Source organism: Bos indicus x Bos taurus, chromosome X, assembly GCF_003369695.1.
Source record: "Bos indicus x Bos taurus breed Angus x Brahman F1 hybrid chromosome X, Bos_hybrid_MaternalHap_v2.0, whole genome shotgun sequence".
NCBI classification, from domain to species: Eukaryota; Metazoa; Chordata; class Mammalia; order Artiodactyla; family Bovidae; genus Bos; species Bos indicus x Bos taurus.
In genome coordinates this window covers 68400508-68416594 of record NC_040105.1, presented here as the reverse complement: position 1 = coordinate 68416594, position 16087 = coordinate 68400508, and the positions used below count along the sequence as shown (strand labels likewise).

Below are 16087 nucleotides of genomic sequence, written 5' to 3'. Positions count from 1 at the left end.
CCAAGAGCAACAGAAAACCAATGGAAAACTGCTCCAAAGTTTGTGCGAAGAACAATCAGCCAAATGAAAGCGCTTACAACATCGCAGAGAGAAGGAAACGGCAACCCACTCCAGTATTATTGCTTGAAAATCCCATGGACAGAGGAGCCTGGCGGACTACAGTCCATGGGGTCACAAAAGAGTCGGACACGACTTAGCGACTAAACAACAACACAGCAAGTGAATCTCACAGTGTATCTCACAGATGAAGCTTCTCCCTGGGGACATCAATATCTGTAGTTTAATCTGCCCTAAGCAGTAGTACACAGGAGAGTGATGAGAATATTTAGAGGGAAAATGGAGAGAGCGGATCTCGGCACCGAGTTGGAGTCGGCAGAAGAGTGAGATGACTGACCAGATATGGTTGCTGGATTTAGCAAATACGGTTTTGGGACCTAACTATACTAAGAAATGATCCACTGTTATCTGAAACTCAAATTTAACTGCGCATCCAGTGTTTTATCTGACAAATCGAAGCTAAGAAAAACAATGTTATTCCGATATTCCCGGCTGCGTAAGAAAAACACTCGAAAACCAGCCGGGGGGCGGGTGGGGGAAGCAGTTACGCTAAAGTGGCTGAATCTTCACAGAGAAGCTATTTCCGGTCTCCGCCTGGGAGGGAGGGGGAGAAGGACTAAGGTAGTAGTGAGTTCCGACCGCCAGAGTCCCACAATCCTCTACTTCGGTTCCTCTTTCCTCGCTCAAGATGGCGCTGCTCGCGATACATTCTTGGCGCTGGGCAGCTGCGGCGGTTGCTTTCGAAAAGCGCCGGCACGCCGTGATTCTGATTCGGCCTCTAGTCTCTTTCCGGGGCCCAGGTCCGCAGTGGAGGTCACATCAGCTCCGCAGCTCGGGAACTGCTGGAATCTCTCAGGTGAGATGCCCTTCACTTGGAATGTGTAGGGTGAAGGACAAGGGGACCTATAGGGAAAAGATTGCTCTTGTATCTTTGAGTCAGAGACAGTGCAAAGAAGAAAGGTCAGGGCTGACTTGGAGCAGCATTAGTGAAGGAAATTAGGGTTAGAAATGTGAGGAGAGGGTGAAGAAAATCTTTAGGGTACAGTAAGTGGGAACGGGACATACTAGTGACGCTCATAATTTCCAGTTTTTCCTCTGAATTTAAGAGGCAGGGTAAACACCATCATAGTCTTTCCTAGTGCCTCAGACGGTAAAGAGTCTGCCTGCAATGCGGGAGACCAGGGTTTAATTCCTGGATGGGGAAGATACCTGGAGAAGCGAAACGGCTACCCACTCCAGTATTCTTGCCTGGACAATCCGACGGACGGAGGAGCCTGGCGGGCCCCAATCCATGGGGTCGCGAAGAGTCGGACACGGTTGAGCGACTACCACACACACACTAAGACACCATTCCCAGGCAGCTTACTTTTCTAAATGCAAGGAAAACTGGGCTACTTTCCAAAGTTAGTAATAGAGTTTGGGACCAATTTGCCAATGCTTGAGGTTTTACTCAGCGGGAAGTAGCAATTTGGAAGGCGCTGGAAGATTACAAGCTACCTATAAACAAGCGGCAAATTGAATTAGCTCCAGTTAGCTCCCTTGCTGACAGTGCTCCTTGATAGGCTCAAACCGTAATTATCTCTGTCTCCAAAATATAGACCGCCCTAAATTTATATGTAAACACCTTTATCCTTTGATCTGAAAATAGTGTTCCTATGTGTACACAGGTCATTTTGGAAGCCATAATCTTATCTTTAGCTAATGAATGTAGCTGTGGCTACAGTGCATCTTAATATTTGTATTCATTATTATCTTTCATTTTAGAATAGTTTTTTAAATTGTTATTTTTATAATGCTTGTACTTCAGTATATCTTTTTATTGCCTATAATTGACAAAAAGCTTAATTGGCATCCCTTGTTCATCTGGATCATTAAAATGTCAGCTTTATATGATAAACAGCCTCTTAAGTTTTTATTCTTTGTCAATAAATATTTAAAACAATTATAATACAGTGTGCAATGATGGGGAAGGTACAAAGTACTGGAAGAATATACATGAGAGGCATCAAAACTAATCTTGAGGTGGAGAAAATTGCCTTGAGTAACTGATATCTAAGCCAAGATCTGAAAAATTAGAAGTTAGTTAAAGAGGGAATAGCATGTGCAAAGGCCCACAGGTGAGAGAGCATGAACTGGAGTTCTTGATAGGAGATGGCAGATTGGGCTAGAGAAGCAAATCAGATCCTTTTAGTAAAGTTTTTTTTAAAGCATTTTGTAGTTGAAATGTGTAACATGTGATCTCTCAGGAACCAGTCTTGTTCTCTAGTCCTCTAATAAGCCACATGAAGTTAAGATAAAATTTGTAGGACTTTCAGGCTCCAAGAATGAGGGGGAAGGAGAAGTCATTAAGAGTTTCAGAGGAAGTAATGGCAATAAAAAAGTTAGCTTTCTCTTTACATGAACACTATCCCCACAGTTTCCTCCACTCTCTCCTCTATATCCTGCCATTTCCTTTGGTTACCATTTCTGAAGTGTAAAAAGCAAGGAAAAGATGTTACCATTGTTTTCTACTTAAAGGCACGCAACTCTTGCCTCTTGTTTGAAAATGTGGGTTTAACAGGGAAATGAATGATTATAAGGCTTTTAAAGTGGACCCTGATAGAACCTGAGGCAAATTTTCAGATTAATTAGTTACTTGTGGTTAAGATTACAAAATAAACACTGAGTGCATAATTTTAGAACAAATCATTAGTATGTATAGTGTATTTTAGAGCTGAAAGGAACCTTAGTGCTGTGTTATGAAGTCATATTAGTAGTTGGATCAGCACTGTTTTTAAATGAAATTTAGTAGAATAGGAAAGAAAATATCAATGCTTTATATGTATTTAGGAAAGTATTGTTTTATGAGTGTATGTGTGTCATTCCTGGGGCTTAGTAGGTGGTGCTAGTGGTAAAGAACCCACCTGCCAGTGCAGAAGACTTAAGAGATGCGGGTTTGATCTTTGGGTGGGGAAGATCCCTTGGAGGAGTGCATGGCTACCCACTTCAGTGTTCTTGCCTGGAGAATCCCATGGACAGAGGAACCTGGCAGGCTACAGTCAATAGGGTCACAAAGCTTCAGACATGACTGAAGTAACTTAGCACACATGCATGCATGATCTCATAGCTTTGTCAGTTCATCCATTGATGGACACTTAGGTTGTTTCCATGTCTTGGCTATTGTAAGTGATGCTACTATGAACATGGGGGTGCAGATATTTTTAGAGTTAGTGTTTACATTTCCTTTGTATATATTCCCAGAAATGGAATTGCTAGATCATATGGGAGTTCTTTTTTTTTCTTTTAAGCCGAGCCATGCACACACATATATATTCCCACTTGTATGTGGTTACAGTGATGTATTGGGAAATGTGTTTTTCACACAGGATTATGCCCTAGAGCTGTGCTGTATAGTGTGTTAGTTGCTAGCTTCATGTGGCTGTTTAAATTAAAAATCTAATTCCTCAGTTGCATTAGTTACATTTTAAAGACTGAGTAGCCATATAGATATGGAATGTTTCCATTATTGTAGAAATTTCTATTGAATGGTACTACTATAGAAAAGATCATATCCAGGCCTTCTAATTTTGCAGATGAGGAGACTAAGTTCTAGTATAGATAAATGACAGCCATTAAGGCCATTCATTTGTTTATTGCCTTTTGTGTGTTAGATATTTATATAAGGGTAATTAAGACTGTGACAGACACTAATCACACAGTGAATGTATGTTGAGTCATAAAGATACTTATCTAATAATTGTTTAGTCACTGAGTTGTTTCCAACTCTTTCAGTCCCATGGACTGTAGCCCACGAAGCTCCTCTGTCCATGGAATTCTCCAGGCAAGAATACTGGAGTGGGTTGCCATTTCCTTTACCAGGGGATCTTTCTGACCCAGGGATTGAACCTGCATCTCCTGCTTGGCAGGCAGATTCTTTACCACTGAGCCACCTGGGGAACCCATAATCTAATTATTATACTAGACCACTATTCATAGAGGGAAATGCTTAAAAGTTTTTTCTTAAAATGGGAACATTTCATATGATAAGACCTAAATTATAGTGATTATTATACACTTGCCTCTCTACTATACTAATTAATATTAAAGAACTTAAGAATTTTGAATGATGGAATTTTATATTTATTTCATTAATATTGATATGTTAGAAATTGCATCATATACTTAATCGATAGTGCCTTTTTTCTGTTTAACGAGTCCTTGACTCTCGATCCTGACACTGATACTTTCTTCATTTTTAAAAAATAGTTTTTTATTGAAGTATAGTTGATTTACAATGTTGTGTTAGTTTCTGCTGTACAACAAAGTGAATCAGTTATACATATACATATATCTATTATTTTTAGATTCTATTCCCATATAGGTCATTACAATATTGAGTAGAGTTCCCTGTACTATATAATAGGTTATTAGTTGTCTATTTTATTTTTTTAAGCTTTTTATTTTATATTGGAGTATAGCTGATTAACAGTGTTGTGATAGTTTCAAGTGGACAGCAAAGGGATTCAGCCATGCATATATGTATCCATTCTTCCCCAAATTCCCTTCCTATCCGGGATGTCATATAACATTGAGCAGAGTTCCCTGTGCTATACAGTAGGTCCTTGTTGGTTATCCATTTTAAATATAGCAGTTTGTACATGTCAGTCCCAATCTCCCAGTTTATGCCTACCTCCTTCTCCCCTAGTAACCATAAGTTCGCTTTCTACATCTGTGACTCTATTTCCTTTTCGTAAATAGGTTCATTTGTATCATTTTTTTAGATTCCACATATAAGCAGTATCACGTGGTATTTGTCTTTCTCTGACTTCCTTCACTCCGTATGACAGTGTCTAGGTCTAATCCATGTTGCTGCAAATGGCATTATTTTGTGCTTTTTTATGGATGAGTAATAGTCCCTTGTATATATGTACCACATCTTCTTTATTCATTCCTTTGTTGATGGACCTTTAGGTTGCTTCCATGCCCTGGCTATTGTAAATAGTGCTGCAATGAATATTGGGGTACATGTATCTTTTTGAATTATGTTTTTTCCTGAATATTTGCCCAGGAGCAGGATTGAAGGGTTATATAGTAGCTCTGTTTTTAGTTAAGGAACCTCCATACTGTTCTCCACAGCAGCTGTTAACATTTACATTCCCAGTTAATTTAATTAATTTTAATTAGTTAATTAAAATTAATTAATTTTTGGTTGAGCTGGGTCTTTGTTGCTGTGTGCAGGCTTTCTCTAGTTGTGGCGAGTGGGGGCTACTCTTTGTTGCAGTGGCTTCTCATTGCAGTGGCTTCTCTTGCTGCAGAGCACAGACTCTACATGCAAGGGCCTCAGTAGTTGTGGCGTGTGGACTCAGTAGTTGTGGCTCGTGGACCCCAGAGCATACAGGCTTCAGTAGTTGTGGTGCTGGCTTGCAGGCTCTAGTGTGTTGGCTCAGTAGTTGTGGTGCATGGGCTTGGTTGCTCCACTGCATGTGGAATCTTCCCATACAAGGAATTGAACTCGTGTCTCCTGCATTGGCAGGCAGACTCCCATCCACTGTACCACAAGGGAAGTCCTCTCCAGCATTTATTGTTTGTAGATCTTTTGATAATGGCCATTCTGACTGATGTGAGGTGATACCTCATTGTAGTTTTGATTCTCATTTCTCTAATAATTAGTGATGTTGAATATTTTTTCATGTGCCTCTTGGCCATCTGTATGTCTTCTTTGGAGAAATGTCTGTTTAGGTCTTCCACCCATATTTTCATTGTTTTTTTTTTTTTTTTCTCTTGAGCTGCATGAGCTGTTTGTATATTTTGGGGATTAATTCCTTGTCTGTCACATCTCATTCTGTGTTTTGTTCATGGTTTCTGCTCCTGTGCAAAAAGCTTTTAACTAGGTCCTGTTTGTTAATTTTTATTTTCATTACTCTAGGAAGTGTATCAAAAAAGATCTTGCTGTGATTTATGTCAGAGTGTTCTGGCTATCTTATCCTCTAAGATAAGAGTTTTAGAGGGTCTGGCCTTACATTTAGGTATTTAATCCATTTTGAGTTTATTATTATTTATTTGAGTTTATTTATTAAGAAAAAATTTTTTCTTAAAATGGAAAGATTTCATATGATAAGACCTAAATTATAATGATTATTATACAGTTGCCTCTCTATTATACTAATTCATATTAAAAAGACTTAAGTTTTGAAAGAATTTTTGATTTATTTCATTAATATTGATGTGGTAGAAACTGAGGCATCATATACGTAATCCATAGTGCTTTTTTAATCTATGTTAAATGAGTTCTTAACTCTTGATCCTGACACTGATAATGTACTTTCTTCATTTTTTTAAAAACATCTTTATTGGGATTAGTTCACATATCTAAAAGTCACCCACTTAAAGTGTACAATTCAATGGGTTTATTATATTCAATGGGTTTTAGTATATTCAGCAATACATACCACCATCACCACAGTCAGTTTTACATTTTCATTACCTCAGAAAGAAACCTTTTGGCTATCACCCTCATTCCCCCTTCCCCACCAGACCTACACAACATTAATCTATGTTCAGTCTCTATAGACTTGTCCATTCTGGACATTTCACATAAATGGAATCTTTTAATATTTGGTCTTGAGACTGGCTTCTTAGCATTGTTTTCAAGGTTCATCCATGCTATGGCATGCATTAAATACTTCATTTCTTTTTATAGCTGAATAATATTTGATGGTATGGATGTAAGATTATTCATTCATCAATTGATAGTCATTCAGGTTGTTTCCATCTTTTGTCTGTTATGAATAATGGTGCTTAATATTTATATACAAGTTTTATATGGACATAATATTTTCATTTCTCTTGGGTGTACACATAAGAGTAGATTTGTAGGGTCATATGGTAATTCTATGTTTAATTCTTTATAAAGCTGCCAAACTGGTTTTCAGAGTGACTACAGGATTTTACATCAGAAGTGTCTGAGGGTACCAATTTTTCTATATCCTAGCTATTAGTTGTTATCTGACTTTTTTGGTCTAGCCATTTTGGTGGGTGTGAAGTCATGTCTCCTTGTGGTTTTGATTTGTGTTTCTTTGATAACTAAAGATGTTGAGCAACTATCCATGTGCTTATTGGCCATTTGTATGTATTCTTTGGAGAAATGGCAATTCAGGTCCTTTACCCAATGTTTAATTGGATTATTGTTCTTTTTACTATTGAGATATGAGAGTCCTTATTCTATATTCAAATCCCTTATCAGATATATGATTTGCAAATGTTTTCTCTCATTGTGTAGATTGTCTCTTTCTTCCTTGATAGTGTACTTTGAAGCACAGAAGTTTTTCATTTTGTTGAAGTCAAATTTATCTATTTTTTTTCTTTTATTGTTCATACTTTTTGTGTTATAGCTAAAAATCCATTGCCAAATCTGAGGTAATGGAGATTTACCTTTAGGTTTTCTTCTAAGTATTTTATAACTTAATTCTAGGAGAAGGCAATGGCACCCCACTCCAGTACTCTTGCCTGGAAAATCCCATGGATGAAGGACCCTGGTAGGCTGTAGTCCACGGGGTCGCTAAGAGTGGGACACGACTGAGTGACTTCACTTTCACTTTTCACTTTCATGCACCAGAGAAGGAAATGGCAACCCAGTCCAGTGTTCTTGCCTGGAGAATCCTAGGGACAGGTGAGCCTGGTGGGCTTCCGTCTATGGGGTCGCACAGAGTCGGACACGACTGAAGTGACTTAGCAGCAGCAGCAGCAGCAGTGACTTATAGAAACATTACTTTTGCATAGTTCTGGTTCCTTCCCCCACTTTGTTGCTTTACTTCTCTATATATTACATCTATAAATGTTACAGTCCTAACAATATATTGTGAGAATTATGACTTTATATAATTTTATGACTTTTAAAGAAGTTGAGATAAGAAAGGAGGGTAAATAAATATTTATGGCGTTTGTTATTTTAACCTTCATATTTATCATTTCTGGTTCCTTTCATTTGTTCTCTTGTGTTTGAGTTATCTGGATTCATTCCTTAGCCCAATACAGCTATGCTGCCACCCATTTCCTTTGTGCTGTTATTGGCAAGCGTATTGCATGTCTCTATGTTATAATCTCAAAGGCAATGGCACCCCACTCCAGTACTCTTGCCTGGAAAATCCATGGACAGGGGAGCCTGGTAGGCTGCAGTCCATGGGGTCGCTAAGAGTCTGACACGACTGAGTGACTTCACTTTCACTTTTCTCTTTCATGCATTGGAGAAGGAAATGGCAACCCACTCCAGTATTGTTGCCTGGAGAATCCCAGGGACGGCAGAGCCTGGTGGGCTGCCGTCTATGGGGTCGCACAGAGTCGGACGCGACTGAAGTGACTTAGCATAGCATAACGTACATTATATAAATATTTTTATATGATTGATTTTTAAATCAGTACAAAGAAGAAAATAGAAAAAATGTACATTTATATAGTGTAATGATACAATGAGCCATGCCATGTAAGGCCAGCCAAGATGGACGGGGCATGGTGGAGAGTGCTGACAAAATGTGGTCCACTGGATAAGGGAATGGCAAACCATTTCAGTATTTGAGAACTCACGAACGGTATGAAAAGGCAAAAAGATAGGACACTGAAAGATGAACTCCCCAGGTCAGTAAGTGCCGAATATGCTACTGGAGATCAGTGGAGAACTAACTACAGAAAGAATGAAGAGACAGAGCCAAAGCAAAAACAACACCCAGTTGTGGATGTGACTGGTGATGGAAGCAGGGTCCGATGCTGCAAAGAGCAGTATTGTATAGGAACCTGGAATGTTAGGTCCATGAATCAAGGCAAATTGGAAGTGATCAAACAGATGGCAAGAGTGAACATCCACATTCTAGGAATCAGTGAACTAAGATGGACTGGAATGGGTGGATTTAACTCAGATAACCATTATATCTACTACAGTGGGCAAGAATCCCTTAGAAGAAATGGAGTAGCCATCATAGTCAACAAAGAGTCCAAAATGCAGTACTTGGCTGCAATCTCAAAAATGACAGAATGATCTCTGTTTGTTTCCAAGGCAAACCATTCAATAACATGGTTATCCAAGTCTGTGCCCCTACCAGTAATGCTGAAGAAGCTGAAGTTGAATGGTTCTGTGAAGACCTACAAGACCTTCTAGAACTAACACCCCCCAAAAGATGTCCTTTTCATTATAGTGGACTGGAATGCAAAAGTAGGAAGTCAAGAAACACCTGGAGTAACAGGCAAATTTGGCCTTGGAATACAGAATGAAGCAGAGCAAAGGCTAATAGAGTTTTGCCAATACAGTGCATAGCAAACACCCTCTTCCAACAACACAAGAGAAGACTACATACGGACATCACCAGATGTTCAACACCTAAATCACACTGATTATATTCTTTGCAGCCAAAGATGGAGAAGCTCTATACAGTCAGCAAAAACAAGAACGGGAGCTAACTGTGACTCAGATCATGAACTGCTTATTGCCAAATTCAGACTGAAGAAAGTGGGGAAAACCACTAGACCATTCAGGTATGACCTAAATCAAATCCCTTATGATTATACAGTGGAAGTGAGAAATAGATTTAAGGGACTAGATCTGATAGATAGACTGCCTGATGAACTATGAACGGAGGTTTGTGACACTGTACAGGACACAGGGATCAAGACCATCCCCAAGAAAAAGAAATGCTAAAAGCAAAATGGCTGTCTGAGGAGGCCTTACAAATAGCTGTGAAAAGAAGAGAAGCGAAAAGCAAAGGAGAAAAGGAAAGATATACCCATTTCAATGCAGAGTTCCAAAGAATAGCAAGGAAAGACAAAAAAGCCTTCCTCAGTGATCAATGCAAAGAAATAGAGGAAAACAATAGAATGGGAAAGACTGGAGATCTCTTCAAGAAAATTAGAGATACCAAGAGAACATTTCATGCAGAGTTGGGCTCAATAAAGGACAGAAATGGTATGGACCTAACAGAAGTAGAAGATATTAAGAAGAGGTGGCAAGAAAACAGAAGAACTGTACAAAAAAGGTCTTCATGACCAAGATAATCATGATGGTGTGATCACTCACCTAGAGCCAGACATCCTGGAATGTGAAGTCAGGTGGGCCTTAGGAAGCATCACTACAAACAAAGCTAGTGGAGGTGATGGAATTCCAGTTGATCTATTTCAAATCCTGAAAGATGATGCTGTGAAAGTGCTGCACTCAATATGCCAGCAAATTTGGAAAACTCAGCAGTGCCCACAGGACTGGAAAAAGTCAGTTTTCATTCCAATCCCAAAGAAAAGCAATGCAAAAGAATGCTCAAACTACTGAACAATTGCACTCATCTCACACACTAGTAAAATAATGCTCAAAATTCTCCAAGCCAGGCTTCAACAATATGTGAACCGTGAACTTCCAGATGTTCAAGCTGGTTTTAGAAAAGGCAGAGGAACCAGAGATCAAATTGCCAACATCCACTGGATCATTGAAAAAGCAAGAAAGTCCCAGAAAAACATCTATTTCTGCTTTATTGACTATGCCAAAGCCTTTGACTGTGTGAATCACAAGAAACTGTGGAAAATTCTGAAAGAGATGGGCATACCAGACCACCTGACCTGCCTCTTGAGAAACCTATATGCAGGTCAGGAAGCAACAGTTAGAACTGGACATGGAACAACAGACTGGTTCCAAATAGGAAAAGGAGTACGTCAAGGCTGTATCAGAGAAGGCAATGGCACCCACTCCAGTACTCTTGCCTGGAAAATCCCATGGGCGGAGGAGCCTGGTAGGCTGCAGTCCATGGGGTTGCAAAGAGTTGGACACGACTGAGCAATTTCACTTTTCACTTTCATGCATTGGAGAAGACAATGGCAACCCACTCCAGTGTTCTTGCCTGGAGAGTCCCAGGGAAGGGGGAGCCTGGTGGGCTGCCATCTATGAGGTCACACAGAGTCAGACACAACTGAAGTGACTTAGCAGCAGCAAGGCTGTATATTGTCACACCCTGTTTATTTAACTTATATGCAGAATACATCATGCAAAACGCTTGGTTGGAGGAAGCACAAGCTGGAAACAGGATTGCCAGGAGAAATATCAGTAACCTCAGATATGCAGATGATACCACTCTTATGGCAGAAAGTGAAGAACTAAAGAGCCTCTTGATGAAAGTGAAAGAGGAGAGTGAAAAAGTTGTCTTAAAGCTCAACACTCAGAAAACTAAGATCATGGCATCCAGTCCCATCACTTCTTGGGAAATAGATGGGGAAACACTGGCTGACTTTATTTTTCGAGGCTCCAAAATCACTGCAAATGTTGACTACAGCCATGAAATTAAAAGATGCTTACTCCTTGGAAGGAAAGTTATGACCAACCTATACAGCATATTAAACAGCGGAGACATTACTTTGCCAACAAAGGTCCGTCTAGTCAAGGCTATGGTTTTTCCAGTGGTCATGTATGGATGTGAGAATTGGACTATAAAGAAAGCTGAGCACAGAAGAATTGATGCTTTTGAACTGTGGTGTTGGAGAAGACTCTTAAGAGTCCCTTGGACTGAAAGGAGATCCAACCATTCCATCCTAAAGGAGATCAGTCCTGGGTATTCATTGGAAGGACTGATATTGAGGCTGAAACTCCAATACTTTGGCCACCTGATGTAAAGAACTGGCTCATTTGAAAAGACCCTGATGCTGCGAAAGATTGAGGGCAGGAGGAGAAGGGGACAACAGAGGATAAGATGGTTGGATGGCATCACTGACTCAATGGACATGAGTTTGAGTAAACTCTGGGAATTGCTGATGGACAGGGACTCCTGGTATGCTGCAGTTCATGGGGTCACAAAGAGTTGGACTCAACTGAGCAACTGTATTGAACTGAACTTTCAGGATTTTCCCCCTTTTTTTGACTTTCATTATTTTTACTGTAATGTGTCTATGGATCTCTTTGCAGGTTTCTGTTGACTAAAAAAGATGCAGTCATGGGAATTGCCAGTTAAGTTTTATTTGGGGCAAAATGAGGACTGCAGATGGCGAGTCAGCACCTCAGATAGCTCTGAGAGACTTCTTGAGTGAGGCAGAGAGGGAAGGTAAATATATAAGATTTTTCTGAAGAGGGAATTCAGTGCAATCATGCACTCATTTTGCAAAAGGTTTTCTGCTAGTCACGAGGAGCTGATGTCATCATGAAGGGATTTAGAGCTTTTCTAGATATGAGGAGATGCAAAGATTGGGGTCTTGAAACCAGTTCCTGAAAATATCTGTCTATAGAAACTTGTTCCACCAATTTTCCTGGAGGACAGCGTGCCTCACTCTCCACCCTGAATTCTCTTCAGGGAGTGTCAGAGGTCAGAAGCTGCAGCAGCACAGGTGGATGGCAAATGTCCTTCTTGTTGTTCAGTTGATGGTGAATGCACTTGGCAAGTGCCAATTTGTAGTTGACAGGCAAATGCTAATTTGTGGTTGACAAGGCCTCCTGATGGTAATAAATTTGACCATACTTTGGGAGGCATTTCATGGCCATTTTGTCCCACATTGCTAGCAAGGCTCATTCCTAGTTCTTGAGAAGATACTCAATGTGATATTACTGGACCAGGTTTTAATAGTCAAAGATCTCTGGACACCTGTCTTCTAGTTATGATTCAGGAAAATATTCCCTCTCATTACATCCTCCCATATCTAAAGCTACACTGTTACAGTCATTGATCACATATTGGGCTAAACATTTGATCGACTGCCTCAAGTCTAGTCATCATCATTTTTGTTAGAGGCTCAATTATACACTTGGTAATACAAGAGTCAGTATATATATTATCTTGTAAAACAGGCAAGATACAAATAATATAATTAATAACATTAATGGAATTATAAGGAAATGTTTCAGTCATGAGCCTCCCACACCAAACAAGTTTTTTTTAAAAGATGATCAAGACTAGGGAAAGGGTCACTCAAGGCAGAGATCTGGTTTTTCATGTGGTTCATCAAATGTGTTACATTTGAATCCTAGAGGATTCATCAGGTATGAAAACACAGCATTCAGTTTGAATTATGGCACAGGTGCCTCCCTAAGATGCTGTAAGGATGTCAAGGGCCATGCAGTTTTGTAGCATTGCCTTCCTTATCATAGAGACCTCAGAGTTCAGTAGGCTAATAGCCTGGTTACTATTGTTTAAAGCTTGTTGAGTGAAAGTTGTTAAGGCTTCAGTGTGGTCAATTACATTTTCCAGTCCTATTGAAGGCACAAAAAATAGCTGCTAAATGGTCATACCGATAGAATACAGATCTCTTGACTCATCAGACTCGTATCAGTGGTAGATTATCTGGGGTTACCTCTAATTTGTTTTGTATATAACCTTGAGTTCAGGGAAATCCCAAACTACACCTTCCTATCTATCCCAGTAGAAGCCAAGGCCATAAATTAGTACCACAATCCACCAAGTTCCATTAGATGCAATCCAGTGAATCCCTGATCGCCTGACCTTGTCAGTTCCATACCCATCACTGTCTCTAAGGTAATAAGGCACCAGCCTAGTTTCATAATGTTACTAACTTGATCAATCTTAGTATGATTTCATTGTTTCCAACATAGGAGAGCTTTTAAACTTAAATGACCATTGCCTGGTGTTAACTATGTGGATTTATCCTATAATTGTGAGTGTTTTCCTTTTAGTAGGTGAGAAGTTACAGTTTTTGATTGAGACTTAGCTTGTTGCTCTGATTGACTTTGACTGACCCTAAGAGAAAACTTAAATCTATGGCCAGGGTCAGAGCAGATATTATTAATTGGCCAGGTGACAGGATGCTGTCTAGTAATATCATAAGTAGACAGAACAGGGTTGAACTGTCTTCTAAAATAAATTTCCTAGGGGCAGTCCAGTCAGAGCTTTGAAGGGGGGAAATCCACCAAGGTAACCCAGAAGTACTAGACATATGTAATTGGCCATAAACCCAGTAATTGGATTGAGTTTTAAAACTAGCATAGTCTTATGTCCAAGAGAAGGTAATGGCATCCCACTCCAGTACTCTTGCCTGGAAAATCCCATGAATGGAGGAGCCTGGTAGGCTGCAGCCCATGGGGTCGCTAAGAGTCGGACACGACTGAGCGACTTCACTTTCACTTTTCACTTTCCTGCATTGAGGAAGGAAATGGCAACCCACTCCAGTGTTTTTGCCTGGAGAATCCCAGGGATGGGGGAGCCTGGTGGGCTGCCGTCTATGGGGTCACACAGAGTCAGACACGACTGAAGCGACTTAGCAGCAGCAGCAGCAGTCTCATGTCCATGATAGAAAATATTTGATTTATAAGCAAAGGTCCAAGAAGTCAAGAAAACATTATAAATGATCATATGAATCAAGGCCAGCATTTTGGGCAAGCTCTCTACTTCTGATGTTGTTGTCTTCTCGTCCTGGTGTGAGTGTAGCTCCTCCTCTATTCAAGTGTGATTTTAAAGTGAGTTTGAGATCAGCAGTCCTCTTCTACAGTCCAGTTTTGTGTCTGGGCCCTTTTTAAGTGTGAAATATGAACCCAAGAATCCGTTTCCCTTCAGTTTCACTGTGCATGAGGTAGTTAAGAATACTTGATAAAAAATCTTTCCATCCGGGTTGGAGACAGTCCCTTAAATTATGTCATTTTCTAGTCCTAGTTGCAGGTTGTGAGGCATTTGGTCTTCATCCAAAGATAGATTGCTGAGATAAACTTCAAAAACAAACTTAGGATGTCCTTTAATAAGTCAATTAAGTTTTATGTTAATATACCATAACAGCAAAGAACTATCCAGGAAATGAGTCTTAGCAGATACAGACCTCCATTAATTGGAATTTAATGTTAATTGAAACAGCTTTTTCTACCTAAAATTATCATTGTTTTTACCAGATATAACCAAATTAAAACTAGTTTGTTTGTGAAATAAATCTGGGTTCAGTAAACTTTGCCTAATGATTTTATAACCATAATTGATCACAGACTTCCTTTTTTTGCTTTGCTAAAACTTTTATAGTCTGTGGATACCTTATCTTTGACAAAGGAGGCAAAAATATACAATGAAGAAAAGACAGTCTCTTTAACAAGTGGTGCTGGGAAAACTGGTCAACCATGTGTAAAAGAATGAAACTAGAACACTTTCTAACGCCATACACAAAAACAAACTCAAAATGGATTAAAGATCTAAATGTAGGAACAGAAACTATAAAACTCTTAGAGGGAAACATAGGCAGAACACTCCCTGACATAAATCACAGCAAGATCCTCTATAACTCTCCTCCATGAGTAATGGAAGTAAAAGCAAAAATAAACAAATGGGACCTAATTAAACTTAAAAGCTTTTACACAACAAAGGAAACTATAAGCAAGATGAAAAGGTAGCCTTATAGGATGGGACAAGATAATAGCAAATGAAGCAACTGACAAAGACTTAGTATCCAAAATATTCAGGCAGCTCATGCAGCTCAATACCAGAAAAAAGAACAGCCCAATCAAAAAGTGTGCCAAAGAAGGAAACAAACGTTCCTCCAAAAAAGACATACAGATGGCTAATAAACACATGAGAAGATGCTCAACAACACTCATTGTTAGAGAAATGCAAATCAAACCACAATGAAGTATCATCTCATGCTGATCAGAATGGCTGCCATCAAAAAGTCTACAAACAATAAATGCTGGAGAGGGTGTGGAGGAAAGGAAACTCTCTACACTGCTGGTGGGAATGCAAACTGGTACTGCCACAAGGGAGTACAGTGTGGAGATTCTTTAAAAAACTGGAAATAGAACTGCCATACAACATAGCAATCCCACTGCTGAGCATACATGCCGAGAAAACCAGAATTGAAAGAGACACACGTACTCCAATGTTCATTGCAGTACTGTTTACAATAGCTAGGACGTGGAAGCAACCTAGATGTCCACTGGCCAACAAATGGATAAAGACGTTGTGGTACATATACACAATGGAATATTACTCAGCTATAAAAAGAAACGCATTTGAGTCTGTTCTAATGAGGTGGATGAAACGAGCCTATTATACAGTCAGAAAGAGAAACACCAATATAGTATATTAATGCATATATATGGAATTAGAAAAATGGT

General features: G+C 39.5%; 1 protein-coding gene across 2 annotated transcripts in view; it reads left to right on the top strand.

Moving 5' to 3' along the window:
* The first annotated feature begins 689 nt into the window (after positions 1–689).
* Positions 690–16087, top strand: part of ABCB7 (ATP binding cassette subfamily B member 7) — a 161533-nt gene continuing 146135 nt past the window's right edge. The window contains exon 1 of one of the 2 annotated variants that reach the window (XM_027533272.1): positions 690–913. In XM_027533272.1, the coding sequence (XP_027389073.1) occupies positions 746–913 (168 nt within the window). In that variant the 5' untranslated portion in view covers positions 690–745. The remainder of the gene's footprint in view (positions 914–16087) is intronic. The other variant, XR_003509561.1, reaches the window with a different exon arrangement.